The sequence below is a fragment of the Bradysia coprophila genome, unplaced genomic scaffold (assembly GCF_014529535.1).
Source record: "Bradysia coprophila strain Holo2 unplaced genomic scaffold, BU_Bcop_v1 contig_70, whole genome shotgun sequence".
NCBI classification, from domain to species: Eukaryota; Metazoa; Arthropoda; class Insecta; order Diptera; family Sciaridae; genus Bradysia; species Bradysia coprophila.
Window position 1 is genome coordinate 1,011,898 of NW_023503941.1, and position 25,597 is coordinate 1,037,494.

General features: G+C 37.8%; 1 protein-coding gene across 12 annotated transcripts in view; it reads left to right on the top strand.

Annotated features, from left to right (window-relative positions):
* Nucleotides 1-25,597, top strand: part of LOC119083564 (calcium-transporting ATPase sarcoplasmic/endoplasmic reticulum type) — a 59,022-nt gene that overhangs the window by 22,506 nt on the left and 10,919 nt on the right. For all 12 annotated transcript variants that reach the window (XM_037193298.1, XM_037193289.1, XM_037193293.1 and 9 more), the window contains 7 exons: nucleotides 10,881-10,898; nucleotides 14,498-14,580; nucleotides 21,027-21,131; nucleotides 21,961-24,027; nucleotides 24,099-24,214; nucleotides 24,286-24,525; nucleotides 24,644-24,761. In XM_037193298.1, the coding sequence (XP_037049193.1) occupies nucleotides 10,881-10,898; nucleotides 14,498-14,580; nucleotides 21,027-21,131; nucleotides 21,961-24,027; nucleotides 24,099-24,214; nucleotides 24,286-24,525; nucleotides 24,644-24,761 (2,747 nt within the window). The remainder of the gene's footprint in view (nucleotides 1-10,880; nucleotides 10,899-14,497; nucleotides 14,581-21,026; nucleotides 21,132-21,960; nucleotides 24,028-24,098; nucleotides 24,215-24,285; nucleotides 24,526-24,643; nucleotides 24,762-25,597) is intronic.

Consider the following 25,597-nt stretch of genomic DNA (forward strand, 5'->3'; position numbering starts at 1 on the left):
AAATAAGTGGCAAGTCAATTCACGCTTACAAAGTGTGGTATCGTTGCCTACATTTAGGCGAGATAGCACCTAAGTTTCCTCGGAGTCACGAAGTCACGTTAGACCGGTGGTCCAGACTACACTTGTTGTTGGCCATAAAAGGCTGGTGTCTTAGACTAGATCGAATACCATTGGCTGCCACTGCATCTGCTTTAGTATCTTCAAATAAATGGCAAGTCATTTGTGGCAAGCTCACGCTTACAAACTGAGGTAGCGTTGAGTCCATCTGCTACATGTAATATTAGACTGAGATAGACTGATTAAAACAAAAAACCTTGCTATCGAAACGCTATAAAACTTCTACATCCGTTCAAATGGTTCAAATTCAAAGTTCAATCGTCACTTAGCAAAACAAACAACAAAGCAAAATGTTTCCATCTCCTGTGCGAATTTGTTAATGCATCAGCTGCAAAACTCTGCTCTATGACACAGCATAAATGTATACATAATGGCGCCTTTATAAAGTTCATCCTATCCCGCACAATGCGGTAAATTTTGTTAGTTTTGCTGTGTGTAGGAGAGTCGAAACTGAAAATAGTGCTCCGATGTAATTGAAAATCGACACTATGCTAGTTGGTGATACACCTTTTAGTGTTTGCTGTTTATCGTAAAATAGATTACGGTCTGCCATGAAAGTCAGCCGTACACAATCGATGTGCATATTACTTCAGCCGGAAGCCAACTGTATACCACCAGCTAAATTAGGTTTTCGCTTTCAAACGGTTTATACGGTGGGGCCGTATCCAAGTGAAGAAAAATCGATTTTTCCAGATGATTTACTTCAATATTGTTGTTTTATTGGTGGTAATTGGGTTGTATAAAGTGATGCATTAGGAATATTAATATGAAACGGCGACACCTTCCACAAATACAATTCTCTTTGTTTCGAGCCAGCATTCAGTTTGCTTGAATCTTCGTTTCTCTTCTGTATAACAGATTAGGACTGGGTCGTTGGGTATGGTTTTTTTTATGTAAGAGGAAGGTCGGTGTTTCGGTGGGTTTTGGAATTGGCCGATGCTATTCGGCACCGGTGTCAAATAGCATGCACTGTGTTGTGTGGCTATTTGACACCGGATGCGAATAGCCAATCAACACAGTGCATGCTATTTGACACCGGTGTCGAATAGCCAGACAACACAGTGCGTGCTATTTGCATCCGGTGTCGATTAGCCACACAACACAGTAGATGCTAATTGACACTAGTGTCGATTAGCCAGACAACACAGCTGATGCTATTCGACACCCACCTTTGGGAGCCAGAAATAAATTTCGCGCGCGCTGTGTTGTCTGGCTAATCTAGACTATATATTTTGTTTTCTAAAAAAATCACAGGTTAACTAGAAACGAAAACTTTATTTGTTTAATAAGTGCTTTTCCCTAGCTGTAGATAAAGTATTTGAGTTTTTTTAACACTTCGCAAAGTTCATCAAACCACCATTTTTGATTTCTCTCACTTTTTCAGATGCATATCTTCGCATTGCATTTTTGAAATTGTGATAAAAAGATATCTAAATCACATTGGCGTCAAATTTTAACATTTCTAGCGTAACTTTATAGGAGAGACCTAATCATTAAGAACAGATACAGTATAGCTTCTAATTTTAACAGACTTTACTCATTAAATTATTTTTAATATAAGATCAGAAACACAAGCATATGGGATCCTAGTTTTAGACCACATACTTTTAAGGAATAAAAATTTAAACCTGACAAGAATTTATGTGATTTTGGGTCATGAACGATCAAGAAGGCTGCATTATAATACACATTGCAATGTGATGTAACGCGTTGAATGAAATCGAGTAGTCAATGCTTAGTATATACGCTTCAACAATACGTTCGGTATAATTGTGTGACTCTATACAAGGCTGTATACTTTGGGGAGGTCACGCAGACCGCCATTTTATTAGATATGCGGGAACACACCTTTTCCATACAAACAAATTCACCAAAATTAAATTTGTATGGCGTAGTGAATTTTTTGTATAAAACGTGGTGTGTAACCCGCGTATCTGCATCTGCGTGACCTCCCCAAAGTATACAGCCTTGACTCTATAGCCGTTTATAAAAATTTAGCCTTCGTTGAAGGTAATAGATTCTTTAGCGTGCGAAAAAAAGTTGGTATCGCACTGCGTGCGAAAAAAAAGTTCATATTGCACTGTGTCCGGGAATACAGTGAAATAAGTACCTTCAAAACGACATTAAATGGATGCATGGAAAGGTGATGATTATGGACCGGAATTGCGAAAAAAATTTTAAATTCTTAGAATTCGTTATTTTGTTGGAACTGTAAGACTGATATGCATTGAAAATAATAAATGTTGGGAATTACGGGTTGAGCCTGGCATTGAAGATGTTTTGGTATGTTTCATTATTTCACTGATGATTTGGATCTGGTTGTGAATTTATAATTTCGGAAATCGTAAACCGTATTGGAATGAAATTAAATTTGAAAAGAAAAATTTGGTTCACGGGTGGGGACCGAACCCACAACCTTCAACTTGCCGGGCTGATGCTCTATCCATTGGGCCACCGTGGACATCTTCTTTTCAACTCTAATTTTGAACCGTTCTTTCAAATGCTACGTCACAGCTCATATCGTGTGTTGCACACAAGCTGATCAATTGTCGAACTTTTCTACAACACACACATACTCAACATGTAACGCTGTCGCTTTCCGTACATACGAACATTTACTGTCTCCCGGCAAGTTGAAGGTTGTGGGTTCGGTCCCCACCCGTGAACCAAATTTTTCTTTTCAAATTTAATTTCATTCCAATACGGTTTACGATTTCTGATAATTATTGTACCAGTTCTAGTTACTTTAACTAACCATTAGTCAAAATTATAATTTCGCTATATTTCGATCCAGGTTTAGAACAATCATCAGACGGGGAACCAATATGATTTCGCTATTTCTTGAGTGCAAAATTGTTTTATTCTTTGATTTTTAATTTTCAGTTTTCTCTATACACTGAGAATATTTTTTACAATTGTCGGAAACTCCAATTAGAAATTCAGAATGTAATTATTTGAAAAGAGAACAACAACAACGGATCTCCAACGTTCAGAGCACCAACAATTTTTAGCTAATATGTCAATTTATCATCGTTACTAATATCGACCCCTCTTGACCTTCTTACACGAAATACCAACATTGCGGAAACCACAACCTATTGACATCAATATTTGAATTTCACATTTAATAGTAATTTTAACCATTGCGTATATTTAAAACCAAACAAATGAGTGCGTCTGGTGTCAATTAGCATGTACTGTGTTGTTGGGCTATTCGACACCGGTGTCAAATAGCATACACTGTGTTGTGTGGCTATTCGACACCGGTGTCAAATAGCATGCCCTGTGTTGTATGGCTATTCGACACCGGTGTCAAATAGCATGCACTGTGTTGTGTGGCTATTCGACACTGGTGTCGAATAGTCACTCCGTTTGGAATTAAGTTTCTCTATTTATGTTGCAACCATTGATTTGTCCGATGTCTTTAATTTGCGTTAGGTTAAGTAATTTTGTACCAAGAAATCTCTGTAACCTTCCTATAAAAACAAAACAAAAATCAAAACCCACTCGAATCCGGTGGTGATCCACTTCTCAAACGAACAATCTGTGAACAAATTCCATGATTGTGAAAGCGTCAAGAAGCGTCCAACATATACTTGCGCATATATTTGAAGTGTCGTTCTCCATTTGCCATGGTAGGACGTTTGACCTCTGTTTCGATGCGTCTTTCGACGTTTTGCACTAATAGGCAAGAAATACCATTTCTTATCAGGCCATGGCCACAGTGGTACTCGATCCAATGCTCTAGAAACACTATGTCAATTTGCACACGAACAAATCTAGCGAATCGTAATCGAAATGAAATTCCAATTATTCTCTATCCATGCAGACTCGTTGCGGTCTGTGGTTCACCACAATTGTGTTTCATTTCCGATACCCGATTCCCGATACCTAAAGAACAATCACCGACACAATGGTTCGTTGTAACCTACGGAAAATAAATATTTTCGTGAATTTTTTGGATATTTTTTTCACACATTTGTCGTTTACACAAAATAAAATAAAAACGAATTGTCCGTCCTTGTAAGTTATTCGTTGACTGCGACGGCTGTAGTGCTAACGTGCTAAAACCATACGCAATGAAATTGAGTCGACCATGATTTCGTATTTTATTATAATCACCACCTGAGCATACCGCACACCTTCGAGCGAAATTATTTCAATCTCGTTTTTCGTACAATCTAAAATATCAATAGAAAATGTCATCGCTTAGAAAATGTAAGTCAAACGCGATTCAAGCGATTTATTAATCATACTGCGTCTGTTACATTATTATGTATATGTACGTGACGACGACAGAGCCATATGTAAGATGTTTAGTGATAATGTTCACATAATTATTAGCACATCGTATATAATCACATTAAAGTTTATTAACATTGAACGTTTTTATATTTGAGTAAAAATATTGAACGAATTCGAATTACGATTCTTTGGTGTGTAGTATACCTTCTGGTCTGAGTGGGCTCGAAGATGAATAATTAGAGCAAAGCAAACAAAATTTTATTACAATGAAAGCAACAAAATCATAATGAAAATAAAACATCAATTACTACGAACAGCATCTTCACAATAATGTGTGTATTGAATGTAATTAAAGAGCTTTTTTCCTCGATAAAATGATTCCAATTCATCCAATACACGAATATAAAACTCTCATTTAACCGGCTTACGTAATGCTTCTTTCCAAAGCTTTTTGATCTTCTAAAGTACACCGAAATTGTAAATTATTTTCTTTTTATTGGCTCAATAAATATCAAATTGAAAACAACTCCAAACTCTAATTTCGCATCAATTGAAATTGAACATTTCGGTTGGGATGCAGTTTACATTTTCCATTTGAGATGCAGTCTGACACACACGTTGAAACAAAAACCAAAAATTTGTTGTTTTTTATATTTAAAAAAAAAAAATAATAAAAACAGACGCGGGCCGCCCAGATCAAAGATCACATTTGTGTACGATTGAGAATGTTGCTATTTTAGTATAACGTCGAAATGTTCCAATATATATTCGAAAATGCATTTTAATTGAATGGGATTTCCGCAGTTAAAACATGTGGTGAACTATTTTTACTACTGATTGAATTCTGTTGTTTCAGTTAAATTACTATTATCGGTTGGTGGTTTCATTCCGTAAATTAACGACAAAGCAACATTTATTTTTTCTCCAATTCATACTGTCGACAATCAGCTTTCCACGCTAGAAACAGCCGCGTAAATGGATCGATCCACACGATGGAACGATAAACAAGATGATTCAGGAGTTTTGACAATAAACTACACATTCATTCAGTCGTTGTAATGCTTATGCCTGTGTAGACCTCGAGTTAAACACTCTCGGCAGACCGAATAGGCTCTAAAGCTTGTATACCTAGAAGCGATCAGTATATAAATAGTTATTTGTTTACCGAGGGGAGAAATAGGAAATTCCAACAAGAGCGATGCCAATTCCCCATACCATATTTGAAAACATAAACAAAGTGACAGGGCAACGCAGCCCAGAAATTAGTCATTTTCTTATCTCAGCTGAAACATCATACAAACATCAGCCTTTGTTGTGAAATAGCTAACCTTGAGAAGAAAAGTTGGCACTAGCTACGCTCTGGCCACAAAGAACACCCTCGAAATGAAATTTCAAAATTTTCTTCCCTAGGTAAACAAATAACTATTTCACAACAAATGCTACCGAAGTCTCCCATCTGAGGTGAGAAAATTACTAATTTCTCGTCTGCGTTGTGAGAAGTATTAATCTGGTTCTTTTCACACACTTTTCCAACGAATTTGGAGACTCAGAAGAATTCACTAGAATTAAGGAGAATCGTGCAAGATTGTGATGCTTTAACTAAACTGTTGTTCCAACCCAGTCATGCCATCATCCGAAATACTCTCCTCTACAAACATTTTCTCTTAATAATGTTGGCAATTAATATTGTTTTGAATTTATTTAATTGCTAATATTCAGGTTTATGATATTACACATTTCCGTCTATACTTTCAATCGAATAAAAACATATATAAAAAATGAAGTTAAACGAAACACATGGCCATTATAAAAAAAAAATTAATGGAAAGAGGGCTTTTGCAATAAAGAAAATGTTTTTTCATTTTTATGTGAAAAGTTTTTTTTTCGTGGAATCTTTTTTTTTTGTTTTTGCCATTTTCCTTCTCGATAAATATTATGTTCAAAAGAATTTAAATCTGATTCTCAGTGACGACATTTTATAGTCGTTTTATTGATAACAAATTGCACAGTTGAATGACTTCTCGTCTGTCAGCTGCCAATCGAACATTTTCTTACAACTTTTTGTTGTACGTTCGTTGCAAGTCGAAAAAAAAAATAGAACGACGAGTAATTGTCCTTTGTTTGTTTCTTTTTATTTTAATTTTTTTTGTCCTCTCCTCTGAACTTTAGTTTCCATGCAGGTATATGTATACACAACACTCGGAAATGTAAATGTGTAACTGCATGTGAATAAACAAAAATACTCAACCCATTTACCTATTTCCTCCCAGCTTTTCGCTTATAAAAGTTCTAATTTTTCAACTTTTATTTCCACATTTTTTTCAAGAGAAATGTGACGAGCAACAAGTGAATCAATAGTAGCAAAGCATTTTAGGCGACTTTTCTACACTATTGTTCAAAAACCGAGTTAACGAACTTTATTATTCAAAAAAATACAAATTACGAATATAATAACAATATTTCACTTGCAGCAGGTGTTTAGCTTAAGGACGGCTTTTCAACTTAATTTAGCGTTAGTGTGTTAGTTATTTATTTAAATGGCGACTGACGAGCGAGAAGGCGAAAGGAAAACTTGACAAAAACCTTTTCTAATACTTGACTGGACTTAACTTAAAAACTAAAGACTACAACTGACAGAATCTTTAACAAAGCTCAAACATGTGTCTTCGCGTAACCTCAAAGTGGGGAAACAGTATGGCTTATTTAACACCATCTTGAGGCACTTATTTTGGGCGACTTGCAGCCTCTTCAAGTGACTGTTGGCACATCCACCCCATACGGTAGACGCCTACAAAAGTACCGGCCGGAAAGAGCTTTTGAAAACCAACAACTTGTTCCTCGAACTTAACTTCGACTTCCTGTTGATCAAGGGGTACAGCAACCTCATGCACTTTTGTGCTTTTACCTGGGTGTGCTGCGCATGCTCGCCAAAGGTCAACTTTCGGTCCAGCAGTACACCCAAATATGTAATGTGTTCAGACCAAGGAACGACGTTTCCATTCAGGCTGATTTCACGACTCGGAGAAAATCTAGCAGCACGTCTCTTCGAGAATAATACTGCTCCAGTTTTTCGGTCATTGATTTTGATTTTCCACCTGTAGCAGAATTTCGAGATCGCTTTGAAAGACTTCTCAAGAACTTTCGTAATCCTCTCAGGCTTCTTTCCACTACACAAAATACCAGTGTCATCGACGAACTGTGCCAGATCGGCTCCAGACGGAGCCTACAAGTCCGCAGTAAACAAATTGTACAAGCAAGGGCTAAGTGTACTCCCTTGCGGAAGACCTGCTGGGATTAAAAACTCTTCGGAGCAACCACCAAACACGTTGACATAAAAACATCTACCAGTCAAGAATGATTGGATGATTTTGATGAGTATGCCACGGAAAGCCGTAAACCAGCAGTTTTCATGCCAAATCGTATCGAAGGCTTTTTCAATGTCCGGTAGCAACATTCCAGTCAAACTCTTTTTGCTAAAGTTCGACCTCAAAAACCGAGTTTTCGACGATAATATCGTCCTGGGTGAAAATATCGTCAAGATTAGAAGAACTAAAACGAAATTGTCACCTAAGACTACGTTATCATCCAAATCGATATTTTCGAAGGGTTAATGTGCCTTCCAAAAATCGGTGTTTGTCTAAACATCCTGGAATCGAAACACCATAAACATCGTTTCCAATACAGTTGTCTTTGCATACAAATCAGTTGTATGTATATGCATGCGCGACCACTAAATGCATCGTATTTCCAAGTTCAGTAATTTTTTTTTTAATTTTTTTATATTTTTGTACCTGTGCTGTGGTTGTCTCATAATCCATTAATTACATGTTGGATTTTATATGCATTACAAGTACAGATCTTTAACGAATAAATCTGTGTAGTCTTACTGTATCAAGTCGAGTACAATTGTCGGTTGAACATGTGAAGCACCGTGACATTGGCACAGTTTTTTTCTTATTATTTTTTTTTCAAATTACTTTTCATTGTACGTAATAACACTTCATGTTGTGTGGAAAACAAACGAGTCGAGTTTTGTACGGCATCACTTAGAAACTTTAAACTGGAAAAGTGATTAGAGTGACAACCTTTTTCTTACATTTTTCTTATTCTGTTAGTCTTACAGCAATATAAACAAACGAAAGTACTGCACACTGCATTCATGTGTACAGCTGACATTGTATTTATGTCTGTATTATTATAAACTTGATTTTGATTTTCCATACCACGATGTTGTTACGTTGAAATTATGATTATATTGCACGGAGCAAACTCCAACCAATTATGAGTATTTGCTCTTGAATTCAAAAATCATCATAATTTAAAATGCTTACCTCGGTGGTGGAAAATAAAGCCAATCGGCAATCGCCAAGGACGCGACGGTGGGGTATCAGTGAGGCTTTCATTGCTTAGATAAAACTTTATGTGAAACCAAAACTGAAATTGACCTGTTTTAACGAATTAACGTTTTAAGCGCCTCACACAGTTTGCTTGAGTGCCATTTTCCGCAGTATTATTTAGTACATGCCTAAGCTATGCCGTATCATCGACGCCTATGAGAATTTTGAATACAAACTATCGACTCCCGACTACCGTTGAAAGCACTGAGAAAATAGCATATTTAAAGTGCGTCGAACTTTCATTATACACAAGTAATAGCCGTTCGTTTGCGTATACAGCAGCAAAACTAACGTCATTAAAAATTCTCATTAGTAATTCACAGTACTCGAACGTAGGGTCTGTCTATAATGAAGGTATAATTTGTTTAATGTTAAATCATTGATTCATGAAAACGGAATAAATGTAGCTAATGGTAGAGGTTGAGTTTAATGACTGAAAACATGTGAGTCGAAAATGGAGGTTAGTAAAGAGTCTTGTCCGAATAAAAATGTCGAGAAAATGAGTAACAGAAGAAAAACTCATCGGCGATTGGAAGTTTATAAAGCTCTGACCCGGGCGATTGTTGATTGAATGCATTTTCTGGGTACAAAACGAGCCATCAGAACAGTCGGAGCGTTTGCTGCGACTGAGCCCCGTACCAACCCGTATATCTATTGCGTACGTGACCCTAGTGCGTCTGTCACCCTACTTTGACCGTAAGCCTATTGCGCTGGTTAATGTAGTTAAAGTAAAATTATTATGTAATATGTACATCTTACAAATTGCGCATAGCGCAATTACGAAGCCCCGTACGACGTTCCTTTCAAATGAAACAAAAATTTCAAATCGCCCTAAAATTTTATTTTTTTGAAGGGCCTAGTATTGGCCTCAGTCCGAGGACCCAAATTTAAAATTTTTTTCGACTACATTCTATTCGGCCTTTGATGACCTTCCAAATGAAACAAAAATTACGAAAAACGGATGAAATTTACTCGAGTTATATGTAAAATACACATAGGGCCCTAGTAGCGGCCTTAGGCCAAGGACCCAAATTTAATTTTTTTTTCAACTACATTCTATTCGGCCTTTGATGACCTTCCAAATGAAACAAAAATTACGAAAAACGGATGAAATTTACTCGAGTTCTATGTAAAATACACATAGGGCCCTAGTAGCGGCCTTAGGCCAAGGACCCAAATTTAATTTTTTTTTCAACTACATTCTATTCGGCCTTTGATACCTCCCAAATGAACCAAAAATTACGAAAAACGAATGAAATTTACTCGAGTTCTATGTAAAATACACATAGGGCCCTAGTAGCATTTCACTTCTAAGGCCCTAACTCACGGTCCACTCACCCGATTTTAAAAAACTTTTTTTTTTCCTGGATTGGTATTGACAATACCTATCATTTGGCATGTCATTTACATTTCCATCGTTTGTTTTGCCATAAATATCACCAAAAGACCTTAAATAACTTAAGTGGCCCTAACTCACAAAGGGCCGACCCGAATGTGCCCATCTTCGAACTTAGCCTCACTATTTCGACTATCTTTCAGGGGAAATTTTTTTTTGAAATCGGATTTGATTTACTCAAGATATCGACGTGACGGACAGACGGACAGATGGACAGACAAAATTTTTATTGCGGATTCGTCATCTATGAACATAGGCAAACACTTTGCCCTTACCGTCTGCTTCGAATTCCATCAATTACACACGGCATCGTAATCCTATAAGCCCCTTTGTACTTCGTACGGGGCTAAAAAAAGAATTTAACTTTCTGACCCGCACATAGGTGGAAGAGAGGCGACATTTCTAAACGGTCAATATCATCAGGAACAATATTATCGCTCAAAAAACGATGTTAACGTTGTTGAATAACATCGTTTTTGGTACTGACTATATTGACCGTGTAGAAAAGAAATGTCCTGTCACCGACAGGATCGGTCTTGTGGTTTAAACAGGATTCTTCTCTTTGCAATCCACAGAATCTATAAAAATGTGGAGCTTTTTGCAGCAAAAATTCGTACTCTTATGAGACCTATGTCACGGCCCGTGTATCCCCGTGGGACTTTTTAATTTTATTTTGCTCAAAAGCGGACAATTTATTAATAACTTTTCTTCTTTTCTACTTTCAGAACTTCCTACAGAAGAAGGTAAGTGACACATAAGCACAAAAGAAGCAGAAGCAGGTGTAAACCTTCTGCTCACAGAACAAGATCCGAAACGAACATAAACTAACATTTGGTGACTGATTTGAATATCCATTTGATTTGCGGTCAAGTCACGAAGTAATTACGGTTTTAACTAATTAGAAAGGGATTTCAGAGGTAAGGATTAATGCAGATTATGGAAGTGTATGTAATTCTACCCATGCCGGTACTACTTTGATCCGATATATTCAAAAAATATCTCTTGTCATCCGTCTGGAAGCGTAACGACACCGACAATATTTTGTGAATCATACGTTTAGTTCTCTTGTCGTAACAATGACAATGCTATCAGCCAGGCACGGTGACAGACAAGATACACTTTCCATTTTCATTCTGATAAATTTACTCTTGTTAAGCTTCTTCAAATATCGTATAAAGTTTTATCTTCTCTTTGTTTCCCCCCCAAAAAAAAAAGAGTTTGTTTGCTCATTTTGCAACAATGTCACGGTTGCAACTTCATTAACAGACAACAAAATTTAAGCCTTCATCATATCGTCAGCAATATAATTATCACCCGAGAACAGTGAGCACATCGAATAAACAAATTCCATTGTTTAACCGAAAATAACAATTTCAGATCAAACATATCAGGTTAGTCGACCTAACTGTGTATGTGGATGCGGAATTATAGGTGATACGTAAACATCGTTCATTGAATTCAAATTAAAGCCATCAACCTGTTGAATTTTCCCTATCTTTTCCGTGCATATTCCATGGAAACGAAATAATGCAACGTTTTAAGCTCGTTGATTGCATATTATATGACTGTTTGACATTGTTGTTTGTACATTTGTGATATCTTCGGAATTTGTTAGGAGGTATTGTATCCGTACGATGAATGAACCGTGCGTTTACATTGTCTAGATATATTTATAAATAGGATTTTTGGTGACAACAACAATGAATCAAATGAACAGCTCCATGCCATTCCAAGACTAAAATAGAATTTTAGCCCGCGACGTCAGTCTCACTTGTTTCATATTCCAGTTTTCCGATGCAACTGCATTCATTCTCAGCTTACTATTGGATTACAAACTGCAGTGTTTGATGCCTAGTGTACTGGTAGTGCTCGACCTCCTCTACCATCTCATACCACAGGCTAAACAAAATCATTTGTCTCTCAGGAAATATAAGTCAAAAACCAAATGGTCACATTTTCGATGTTAGGCAATCTTGGCAGTGACACCTTTTGGACCATCGGTTTCTTCGGTAGTTTTGTAGAGTTTTCAAAGCTCTACATTCCGCTAGAACATTGTTTTCAAAAATACTATCAACTTTCCGAATTATGACCTTCGGAAACTTAAAGTCGCCCGGGGGACTTCTTCCATGGCTCCATTGGATCCAGCAACCACATGCCCGGACACAGTTTTCGATGATATACGTTTTCCGCACACAGGCTATCGCCATGGCTCAGAAATCTTACAATTGTTCTCCAAGCAAGCCGATCAGTGTTCTCCCATATAAATATGGATAATAAAAATTTAAAGATGTTTTACGTCCAATTTTTTCATATAACTCAAATCGCATACATTCCTCAGTGAACTGCCTCCCTAACCTACCTACCTGTTTCCAAATTTTTATTTTGGCCAGTGGGAAGTTTATTGCCGAAGGCAAGGGCTATAATCCCACTTGCCAAAATAACAATTTGGAAGCAGTTAACACAATATTTTATCTGCGTGTGCGAAAAATCACTTTATCTCCCTAAAAACAGACACATAAATCAATGTGAACATTATCTATCTGTTTTTTGCACTAGCAGAAAAAAATAATTATTTATGCGTTACATGCATCTTGCCATCTCTCACAATTCCTGCCAATTGATTCATGCACCTTAACATCTTCACCTACAAATCGAGACCCGTACTCAACAAACAACATGTACCTACAATGACCCGTCGTAGAGCGCTTGAACCGAAACATCAAGAGCGAACTCAGAACGAAACGATACTCAGTTGTAGACAAGCAGCTGTTAAGTTTATAGTAGATCTTATTGAAGCTCTTAAATGTCGTATGGATGCAAACAACTCTAAAATTCTTCTCTCAGCCTGTAAGGCCTTTGACTTGCATGCAATTTATACCAGACCGGAAACGAATGAAGAAGGTGTTGACGCTTTTATCGAGTATGCTGAGGCAGCCATGAAGGTGGATTTTTTAGAAACATTCACCGAAAGCGAGCTAAGGGTTCAGTATTCTGAATTCGAAACATTTGTAAGAAAAGAGAAGGACGAGTTTTATGAGAACTACAGGTTCTCGAAGAAACGAGAATTTGAAAGGAAATTGTATAACAAATTGTTGCAAAATCAGTCAACGTTCCCAGAGGTAAATCATCTTCTTGCAAGTGCAATAGTCAGATTGGCGAACGAAAGTCAGCGTGAAGCAATTGGTTCTGTAGTTGGACGCCACTACGAGCACCGTGGTTCGTTGCATGTTGATAAAGTTAGCAAGGAGGTCTTCATCGCATGGAATGGGCCTCCACCATTTAGCAAATCGAGTACGCTTATACGAGATGCTCTTTATTTGCGGTTCGGTGGAGGGCCTGAAAAGTGGCACTTTTTGAGAAAGACTAGAAGACACGATTTGCTAAAAATATTTGAAACATCAAAAGTCGTAGACCGACACAATCATTTTACATCCAGAATTAATTATGATTATGATTACGACAACGATTATGATTAAAAATTTACTAAAAGTTTGCGAGTCCATGTCCAAAACGCTTATTAAACTTTGTATTTTTCCATTGTCATCGTGTCATTTATTTCTTTTGGCTTACTACTGTTCCCATTGAAACATAAAAAAATGAAGTGTCGAATCGGGAAAGAACCGAGACTGAAGTCAACTACATCTAATCTCTATAAGTGTTATCCGAGATCTGAAAATTACTAAGTGCTCTCATTTGTGTTGACAAAATTTGTCCATCAGCTATATTCTAATCTATAATGTTCTTTCAAGGTCTGAAATTACTACTTGCTCTCGAAATATGTGTGACAAAATTTTTCTCTTCGTCGAAGCTGTTCTCCGAAATTTTCGTGTTCTCCAAGCATTGCTTGGCTGCTTTGTAAGATTTCTGAGCCATGGCTATCGCGGTCCTTAAAATTTGCAAAATTCGATACGCCCTACCCGAGGCCCTCAGGAGTGAGCAATAGAACGTTTTAAAAGTACAAAATTGCAAATGATAAGAGATGATGGGAATCCCATCCGATGGACAAAGGAAGCTTCATTACCGCTACCGCTAGGATTGCCCTAATGAGGACGGTATTATTGTAAAAAAAAAATCAATTTCGTTAGTCAGTCGTTTGGCGCTGTGTGACTGATATGCACGTCGGCTAATCTTGAAGCAGTGTCAGCATCGGCGATTAGAATTATAAAATTGGTTCTGTTTCGTTCGTGACTTGACCGCTGTATCTATAGATCAAAAAATCAATCAGACACAAAATTGTGTTTATTTGAACGGTTCGCGACTTGTTCACGATCATTTTAATCATCATTCATTGATCGCCTATGTTATTACGTAAAAATTGCATTGATTTATGTTTCATCCACAGGAAAGACAATTTGGCAATTAGTTTTAGAACAATTCGATGACCTTTTGGTTAAAATTTTACTGTTGGCTGCTATTATTTCTTTTGTAAGTATCATCACGTGTCCGTTTTGCTATTTTTCATTTTTTTTAATATTTATAAAAATAGACCACAAATATGTTAAGTCTTCCATGTATTCCTATTAATATATATCGTAATCGGTGATTATATTCTGTAACAGATCCGACGGCAATGTAATATGGAAACAGATGCATGTTTTATATATATAAATTTGCTCTGATTGATTTATTCAGTATACGGTTTCTGTGTGGAAGATAAATGAAGACACTAATTAAAGCATTACGTCTTCAGTTATGAACATTATTTTCGGAAAAAAAAATTATATAAAATTCAGCATTTTATAGTCGGTCGCTGCAAGTCGAGGCAGTGTTGGCAGTGCTGGTAAAATATATCTGCCGAAAAGACATTAATATTTCAGTAGCTATTTTCAGTCAACACTTTGTGTAGAGATGATGTCAAAATTTTATTACATCGAAATGAAGTGATATTGGCTTTTAAACCAGTCATTTGTATAATGAACATTTTTCGTTCCTCTATTTTCTCTCTCTTGAACTACGCAAATTTGAAAATTGCGTAACGTAAAAATTGAGAAAAGCTATACAACCACTGAAATAACATTCCTCCAGAAATAATCTTTCTGCTTCGATATCTACCACGAGTCATACGCACCAGAGCACAGTCAAAAGAAGAAGAAGACGGAAGACAAAAAAAAAACCTTCCAATCCATTCAACTGGTCGTAATCTTTTTCTTTAGTTTTCTGAAGAAAATCGAGTTTTATTTTTCCATCTAATTATTTATTTAACATTTTTCACTAATTTATGAAAAATAAACTTACGTTCCATTGAAATAAAAGAAGTATGTGCATGTGTAATGTGTGCGGTGTACGTATTGGCGTCGAGCCGTTCGCTACATTTTCTTCTTCTTTTACTTTGGTTTTCTAAATTCAATATACTATACACAGTGTGACTGTGATTAGTATGGTATATATGCAATATACATATATAATGTTGCTGAAATCGCTAAATTAAAATTAGATTAGTTTGGCGTCACACGTTCATCAGTACGCATCGTGTACGCAAATTACAAACACGCACAGTTTCATATTTAAATATATATCGATGGACGTAACATGCATATTTAACATGGCTGAATTTTCGTACAGTTTATTGTGTGTATATTGACCAGAGTCTCTTAAACCATTCGAAATGCTATTTGAGGATTTGAAGCAACTATAATTTAAATGGTTTCACTATTCAAACCAACAAGCGTGCCGACTTCTACGGTTAGCTGGGGAAGATCATCTTCAAGGACGTACGTTTGAAATGCCATCCACGTTAAAAAAAAAAAAAGTTCGTACAAATAAACGAATGAACGAAACATTTAACGAAACTAAAGTGAGGTTACGGTACCCTGAAGATGATCTTTTAGAAAGCAGGGTTTTGTTTGCCAAAAGTTAGATTTTTATCTCTAATGAACCAAAATGGAAGTCGGCGTGACATATGTTATAAACCGGCCATACCGCAGGGGTCTCTCGTTACTCTTATCCATTCGACGTCTCTTTGATCTGTCAAGGTATCACGTACTATCAGATCTCAGTTTCACAGAGGTAATCTTTAATAATTTCAAGAGGTAAACGTAGACAGCTTCTGAAAATGCCGTTTCGATGATTTTGAAAAATCGTATGGAAAATCAACTCTAACGAAAAATTGTTTTGGAGAGATGCTCAAACCTCCAAAATAATTAATTTGGATTCGAAAAGTGGAGTATGAAGCGTCCGTAACGCAGTGGCCTATACCAGGAATGCCAATTTTTCGAAATTCTATTCTGATAGCGTACTCTATGCATAAAAATGCAAACGTTTGAAAAGAACTTTTGATACAGTCTTAGTCTACGGTTGTTAACAGCTGGTTTCATAACATCTGCCTAGATGTAAATTAGATGTGAAAATTCCAGTTGAATCAGAGGTTAAGAGCAAGATTTTATGTACCGGTGTAGTTTACTCATTTTCACAAACGTCACTTTTACGCACTAGTGCGTAAATATGATAATCCTTTTACGAACTACCTTGATCCTACTACTGTAAATAATGGTTACTTATGTCATAGTTATAAGTCGAATGCAAAGTATTAGGCTCTAGATGTGTAAGAGACCGCAGGCCATGTGTCATAATAAACATCGTGCGCCTAATAAAGTACTTTAACCGGAATTCATACCACGATTTATGCAGACGATGCATCCAAAGTTTGCAAATTTTGCACATTATGACGTTGAGTCGCATAAAGATGGCTTTAGCTGAACATACAGAGCATTGCAGACTAGTGCCATCACACAACATATAGTTTTACAATGTTGTCAGAAGAAAATTTGTTTTATCTATGGCTTCCTACAGTCTGCTCGAAACAATCACTGTGCCATCGATCGATTATTATTACCGAAGAATGTGGGTGTATCTTTCACAAACTTCAATGCTTCCTCAATGTTTCTGTATTTGTGATTCGATCTTTAAAACGAGGAAGGGTACTCTGGTATCAATGGAATCCACAGTCTTATGAGAATTGAAAAATTAGGAAAATCCAAAATATTCTTATCCTGTGAATTTGCTTGACCCCGTTCATCAAAATCAGGTTCAGGCAGTTGACTCAATTGGAATTTTGATGTTTAATTTTGGGATGTACTGTACGCCAGTTGTCCTTTCACACACAATGCATTCTTCTACTTATGAAGCAGCACATCGATTGGACACCAACCTAATTGGATTCCAATCAATGATTTCGCCTCTCAGGAGAGGGATTCCGGCATCAGATATCTTTTCTCAATTCTGATAGACGCAGCAACAAACCCGACTGAACAACTGAAAAATAATTAATTTTTTATTCGACGGATTTTAGTCAAATAAAATGCCTACTTCACATGACCTCCGGACTCTCCTACTGTAATTATTTTCAAATCGGCCCACAACCTTTTTCAGTACTTCATTCCATGCGCTCTATTTTCAGGTGATAGAACTTCACTCTTGTGAAATCAGCATGAAATGTCATAGCTGTGAAGTTGGCTTGCAAAAAAATAGAGCGCTGACATTAGTAATTTAATGACGAAATTAGAAATGTAATAGAATTATACGAAAATCTAAAACATTTAGCTTTAGTTTCCTAACAGCGTTTCCCTATAGAATATAGGAAAGGTATTATTTTAGAATCGACGTAATAAACTTGACCAAAATTTAACGTTCTCCTCATCCGCACGCACTTAATTTCATTAGGAGCTACCTGAGTGATAGGCAACAGAAGGTAATGATTAATGGATGCAGCTCCAGCTTCTCATCCCTCCGGTGGAGCTGAATGGGACTCTCATCGGCTATAGTGACACGGTCAAAGATCTTGGGACTCTAATTGATAATCTGATGAACTGGCGAGCTCATGCCCTTTCGGTCTCGTTGAAAGTCTTTGCTGGACTTCGATGCTTCTGGCCTCATGCTGGCTTCCTCCCTAGATCCGTCAAGTCTGGTCAAGTCTCTTCTGATGCCTCATTTCACGTACTGCTCGAAGGTCATGGGAAGGTTGCAGGCTTCGACGAAGAAGGTTCTAGAGAAGGCATTTAAGGGTTGCATTAGGTTCGTTTGTGGCTTGGGCCGTTATGACTCCACCGCATCAGCCAGCAATGTGCTTCTTGGCTGCGACTTGTTCTCATATTTCGATTTCTTGTCATGCATTCTAATGCATAAGACGTTACTCCTTAACAGAGCCGGATTATAAGGCGGGCCAAGCGGGCCGGGCCCGGGCGCTGGGAAAATTAGGGGCGCTGGGAAAATTAGGGGCGCTGAGAATTTAAGACTAAAGTACACAAGCAAAATGTACACCAATCAAAGTGAGGTTTAGATCTCGGTTTTGTTACAGTGTTCTTGCTCAGTTATTATCGATTAACGTCATTTTTTCTGTATAAATGGAATTCGTTTAAAAACGGTCCTATTGAAATCGGACGCATTTATATGTGCCTAGATAGGTAATAATCCATAGAAGCCACAACTATTTTTTTAAAAAGTACTCAACTCTTATCCAGTGGTATAACTGATCGAATACTGAAAACATTCCTTTTTCTTGTGGAGGTATCTCCATAAACATGAAACGTACAAGGTCATGTGAAGTGGCATTACAAAGGTAATTACATGCACTTTCGGGACAAATGAGGTCTTGTTTCGTTTAAATTTTATTTGAACTGAGATATGAACGGCTGGAAAAATGCTTAAAATTTGACTACACCGGTGAACATCTGATGGTTACTATGCATACAAAAAATAACGAAGACATCAGCTGTTGCTACTGGTCTTAGCTTTCCAATGACACCAAACATACATGGGTTGTGACATGATGAATGTCCCTTTGAACTTCAAAGTTTGAAGTATAAATCGGAGACTCAGTTAATCTACTCGAATATTTCCTGGCATTTTCAAAATTTTATCAAAAAATATTTTTTCTGTGGCAGTAACAGCTGCTGACTTACGTTTGCGATATCAGCGAACATCAACAAATTTAAAACTGTTTTAAGTAACAAATTTCTGTTCACAATTACCTTTCCAATGACATGTATCTGGAGATACCTCCTCTTATAAGTAAAGTGCAGGGATTCCACGCACTCACTTTTCTCACTTTTTACAACTAATTTCAACATGTGAAAAAGTGAGCAACTATTTGCTCGATTTCTCACTTTTTTCAACTATTTTTAGTCCGTTCACTCACTTTTTTCAAAACCACTTAAAACAGGCTGGAAACCATGTTAGATTTGTGAAATTTCGCCTGCGGCGCTCGAAACTCTCCTTTTTTTTCTAGTCTTGTACATTATCATTTAGTAATGTTACCTCTGGAGTTAGTGTACGCAGAAACTTTGCGTCGACTCCAATCTACTTTTTGATTCTACCACGAGCTTGTGCCATTGCTTGAGTCATTCAAACAGAACGCACGCTTATTATGGTGGAGCTGATCAGAGCTTCAAAGCTGTCAGTTCAGTTACAGGTAACCTGTAACTGTCATACAAATTTTCCTGGTAACTCTCCAGGTTTCAGATCAGGTATGGATTAAGTCTCAATGAAACAAACGTCAAATGAAAACAGCAGACACAAGAACAAGAGTTTCATGTTGAGCTCGAAAATAGTTAGTTTATTGAAATCCTGATGAGGAAGGATGAAAGTCTGTTTGATTGACCATAAAAATTACACCAAAGCTTCTCACACGCAACCTCCATTAAAGTTCTGTAGCGCCGTAATTGTTCTATCAATTTCCAACAGAAATGATTATTTTTTATGCATATCGGGTCCATAATGTCAACAGAAATCGGCACAAAAAATGAGGTTCTGCTTTTCAGTCAATTTTATCTGCCGATTTCTCTTGAACGTTACAAATTTTTCTCAAGCCTTCCAGACTGAGTCATAGGAAATGTAAGAAGTAAGATGGGGGTAACGAACGGATGTCCTCAATGTTCTCCACATCAAAGTTTACGACAACCTGGATTCTTTCTGAATTTACAACCATTTTCTCACAAGCAATTCATGATGATTCGAAAAGTGCTGATGTGATGGAACAAAGTTCTATTTGAGTTTGACGAATTTTAATTTTTAGAAACTTACTTGCGGAATAACTTTGGCTTCGCGTAAAAACAGGGTACAAATTTCCCGAAAACTGACTTTTTTACCTACTTTTAGATCAGAAAATCAACTATTTCTAGCGACTATTTTCGTGACTTATGCTCACTTTTCGACTTTTTCATTATAAATTCTCCGTGGAATCCCTGAAAGTGCATGTTTCCTGTTTTCGATCAGCTTCCGCTGTTGAGGATTGAGGATTTTTAATAAAAATAGTTTTGCCTTCTATGGGCACGTCTGGTAGGACTGTTTTCAAAAGAATTCGGGTATTAAATGAGTTGCAAGCGATAAACGTCGCGGGAGACAAAATACAAAGAAAAACGTTTGATAACCGGAAAATCGGGTAATATGTTGAGATCATTTTTCACTAAGTCGAGCTGGTGAACCAAAAAAAAAAAATTAGCTCGCTCCGCTCGCAACTCTACGTTCATTTCTATCACAAGAAATCCAAGTAGGAATTTATTGGTCACTTCAAATTAAAATTCACAAGCAAACATAATTTAGACAACTTTTCTTAAAATTTAATTTCATTTTGTGTCTAAAAAAAATTGATAAATTTCGTTTTTCACATTTTTGAGCGGCGCTGTAATCTTCCAGCCCAGGGCGCTGGAAATGATAATCCGGCACTGCTCCTTAAGGAGCCTCGTTACTCATATTATGACATAAATAAACTAAACTAAACTAACGCTCTTGAACCGTAACTTTATCTTTGAACGTCTTATAAAATTAGCCATAAATGTGTGCTTGGATAACGATTAGCGCATCGATTGACGTAGCCCAATCCTGCCTAAGTTAATACAAAAATTTATTTTTCTAATTTTTCTGTTTGTATTTTGCAGGTATTAGCCCTCTTTGAGGAACATGAAGACTCATTTACAGCATTCGTTGAACCTTTCGTAATTCTGTTAATTTTAATTGCAAACGCTGTCGTAGGTGTTTGGCAGGTAAATTTTATTATTTCATTTTGTTATTTCTTTTCTTTTCTTTTTTGTTTTAATGATGTTCGACTACCACACATAATGTTATTTTAAACAAGAATCATGGCATTTATTTGGCTGTCTAGTTAACCGTTAAAAAAAACTATTTTCAACGTACGATCATTTCCATTCGAAACGAAACATAAATATAAAAAGTCATAAGCTAACACCAAAATTTCACAGTCTCAAAAGATAATAATAAAAAAAAAAATTAAAATAAAATAAAATGAAGAAGCCAACAGCAAGGAAAATAATAAGAAAGAAAACCAGCTAAAAAGTAATAAATTCAACAAAAAATTATCTTTGTTTATTTTCGGGTGTCTTGTTAAAGAGATTCATTGGATATATTGGTACAGTCGTTGGAATATATCTTTGGACTGAAGCCAAAGTGTGACGATTGTTTGTTAAAAAACATCTTTATCGCAAAATATATCCCGCACATCCTTAACAACATTCTCAGTTTATTATTTTTGAGTCGTTTGTCAAATTCGGCTAAAAAATCAATAAGATCTCTTCCGGTCGTTTTTACTCCGTGATGAGTTACATAATACGCTTCTAATTCGCAGTTCTTCTTCCGTTTCGTAATAACTCAATATTTATGGTAAACCGTACGACGCGATCGTTTTACACAAGAAAATTTATGTTCCAAACGAGGGGCATCTGACAAACGTTATTTTCTCATTGTTGTTCCTTGACAATTGCCGTACCAGCTCCATTTACTCACCGTGTGGCAGTAGAACATTTTACACCACCAAGTCATTCAAATCACTTTAAATCGTCCTCATTCGTGTTACAGGAACGAAATGCAGAATCAGCCATCGAAGCGCTCAAAGAATATGAACCAGAAATGGGAAAAGTGGTCCGACAGGACAAATCTGGTGTACAAAAAGTCCGAGCCAAAGAAATCGTTCCCGGTGATGTGGTTGAAGTGTCAGTCGGCGATAAGATTCCAGCTGATATTCGTCTCATCAAGATCTTCTCAACCACCATCCGTATCGATCAGTCAATTTTGACTGGTGAATCTGTATCTGTGATCAAACATACTGACGCAATTCCAGATCCACGTGCCGTGAATCAAGACAAAAAGAACATTCTCTTCTCAGGTACGAATGTGGCTGCTGGTAAGGCCCGTGGTGTTGTTATTGGAACTGGTTTGAATACCGCTATCGGTAAGATTCGTACAGAAATGTCCGAAACTGAAGAAGTGAAGACCCCATTGCAACAGAAATTGGACGAATTCGGTGAACAATTGTCCAAAGTCATTACCGTCATTTGTATTGCTGTCTGGGCTATCAATATTGGTCATTTCAACGATCCAGCTCATGGAGGTTCATGGATCAAGGGCGCTATCTACTACTTCAAAATTGCTGTTGCTTTGGCTGTCGCTGCTATCCCAGAAGGTTTACCAGCTGTCATCACTACTTGCTTGGCTTTGGGTACTCGTCGTATGGCTAAGAAAAATGCAATTGTACGTTCCCTTCCATCCGTTGAAACATTGGGTTGTACTTCAGTTATTTGCTCTGATAAAACCGGCACACTCACCACCAATCAAATGTCCGTGTCTCGTCTCTTCATTTTCGACAAAGTTGATGGAACGGACAGCAGCTTCCTTGAATTCGAGTTGACTGGTTCAACATACGAGCCCATTGGAGAATTGTTCCTCAACGGATCCAAAGTTAAGGCCGCTGATTTCGATTGCCTTCAGGAAATCGGAACCATTTGCGTGATGTGTAACGATTCGGCTATTGATTTCAACGAATTCAAACAAGTGTTCGAGAAAGTCGGTGAAGCTACGGAAACCGCTTTGATTGTCTTGGCTGAGAAATTGAACCCGTTCGGTGTGACCAAAACTGGTATGGATCGTCGTTCGACTGCTATTGCTGTCCGTGGAGAAATCGAAACGAAATGGAAGAAAGAATTTACCTTGGAATTCTCACGCGATCGTAAATCTATGTCATCGTACTGTGTACCAACTAAGCCATCCCGTCTCGGAACTGGACCGAAATTGTTCGTCAAAGGTGCACCAGAAGGTGTTTTGGAACGTTGCACATATGCTCGCGTTGGAACATCAAAGGTACCACTTAACAACACACTCAAGTCTCGCATTTTGTCGCTCACTGCTCAATACGGTACTGGACGTGATACACTCCGTTGTTTGGCTTTGGCAACAGCTGACAGCCCAATGAGCCCAGACAGCATGGATCTCAACGACTCGACCAAATTCTTCACATACGAAAACAGTTTGACTTTCGTCGGTGTTGTTGGTATGTTGGATCCTCCACGTAAAGAAGTTTTCGATTCGATTGTCCGTTGTCGCGCCGCTGGTATTCGTGTCATTGTCATCACCGGTGACAACAAGGCCACAGCTGAAGCTATCTGCAGACGTATTGGTGTGTTCACCGAAGAAGAAGACACCACCGGCAAATCGTACTCCGGTCGTGAATTCGATGACTTGTCAATTGCTGAACAAAAGGCTGCTTGTGGACGTGCCCGTCTTTTCTCCCGTGTCGAACCGGCCCACAAATCGAAGATCGTTGAGTACTTGCAAAGTATGAATGAAATCTCGGCCATGACAGGTGATGGTGTCAACGACGCCCCTGCTTTGAAGAAAGCCGAAATTGGTATTGCCATGGGTTCGGGTACTGCTGTAGCCAAGTCCGCTTCCGAAATGGTGTTGGCCGACGACAACTTCTCATCCATTGTATCAGCTGTTGAGGAAGGTCGTGCCATTTACAACAACATGAAACAATTTATCCGTTACTTGATTTCGTCCAACGTTGGTGAAGTCGTCTCCATTTTCTTGACTGCTGCTTTGGGCTTGCCAGAAGCTTTGATTCCCGTGCAATTGTTGTGGGTCAACTTGGTACGGTCTTTTGCTTAACTTTTGCCTGCCGATAAGCTTACAGCATCTGATCGATAATTATTTGTCATTAGGTCACTGATGGTCTTCCAGCCACCGCTTTGGGTTTCAATCCACCAGATTTGGATATCATGGAAAAACCACCACGTAAAGCCGATGAAGGTCTCATTTCTGGATGGTTGTTCTTCCGGTAAGTTAATTGGTTCTTTGCCTGTCGTCTAACAATGAACATTAACGATCGAAAATTGTTTCGTGCTTCAGTTACATGGCTATTGGTGGTTATGTCGGTTGTGCTACCGTCGGTGCCGCTGCTTGGTGGTTCATGTACTGTGAAACTGGTCCACAAATGTCATACTGGCATTTGACACATCATTTATCTTGTCTCGGAAACGAATCGGACGATTTCAAGGGTATTGACTGTAAGCTCTTCAATGCACCCGAGCCAATGACAATGGCCTTATCCGTATTGGTAACCATTGAAATGTTGAACGCCATGAACAGGTAAAATTTTAACTCAATTGACCAATCTGAATGGACAGTACGAATAGACTTTGTGATAATTTCGTTGTTGTTCGCATGCGAAGCCGTCTTAACCGTCAAAAATTTTTCTTTTCTTTAGTTTATCCGAAAATCAATCTCTTATTGCTATGCCACCATGGCAAAATATGTGGCTGGTCGGTTCAATGGCTTTGTCATTCACACTTCATTTCGTCATCCTTCACGTTGAAGTTTTATCCGTAAGTACAATGTTTCAGGGCGGTCAGGACGTCTGACCAAGAGTGGGAGGGAGAGTCAATACCGTGTGCAAATAATGATTTTTTTTGTGTCGAAAACCCGGACATCGGCAAATCTATCCGGCTGGAAGAAACAATGAAAAGGAGAAAAGACGCTGGAAAATGACCGGAAATCGGGAAAGAACCGGTATTCGGGAAAGGACTGGTAATCGGGAAAGGACCGGTAATCGGGAAAGGACCGGTAATCGGGAAAGGACAGGTAATCGGGAAAGGATCGGTAATCGGGAAAGGACTGGTAATCGGGAAAGGACCGGTAATCGGGAAAGGACCGGTAATCGGTAAAGGACCGGTAATCGGGAAAGGATCGGTAATCGGGAAAGGACTGGTAATCGGGAAAGGACCGGTAATCGGGAAAGGACCGGTAATCGGGAAAGGACCGGTAATCGGGAAAGGATCGGTAATCGGGAAAGGACCGGAAATCGGAGAGTAAGATTGAAAATAAATGTTATTTACCGATAAGTCCCAACATTTCTACCGGGACATTCCAATATTATTACCGGGAAATTTGGTCGAATTTTAGTGGATACCGGGAAAAATCGTTAAATCGGATTTGGATACCGGAAAAAAAGAATTATTTGCACACGCGAAATCCTTTTGCAGATTTTTCGTGTAGTAGCGGACTGCAAGTGGGCTGTCGCTCTAAGTCATTTTCTTTATTGAATTCGTTTTGCAGTTTTCAAGAAAAAGTGTTTTGAGGATTAGAATTGCTCTCCCTCTACGTCTGGTGCTGGTCTTTTTTTACAAATCTATATTTAATAAAACGAGAAAAGTGTTGACCA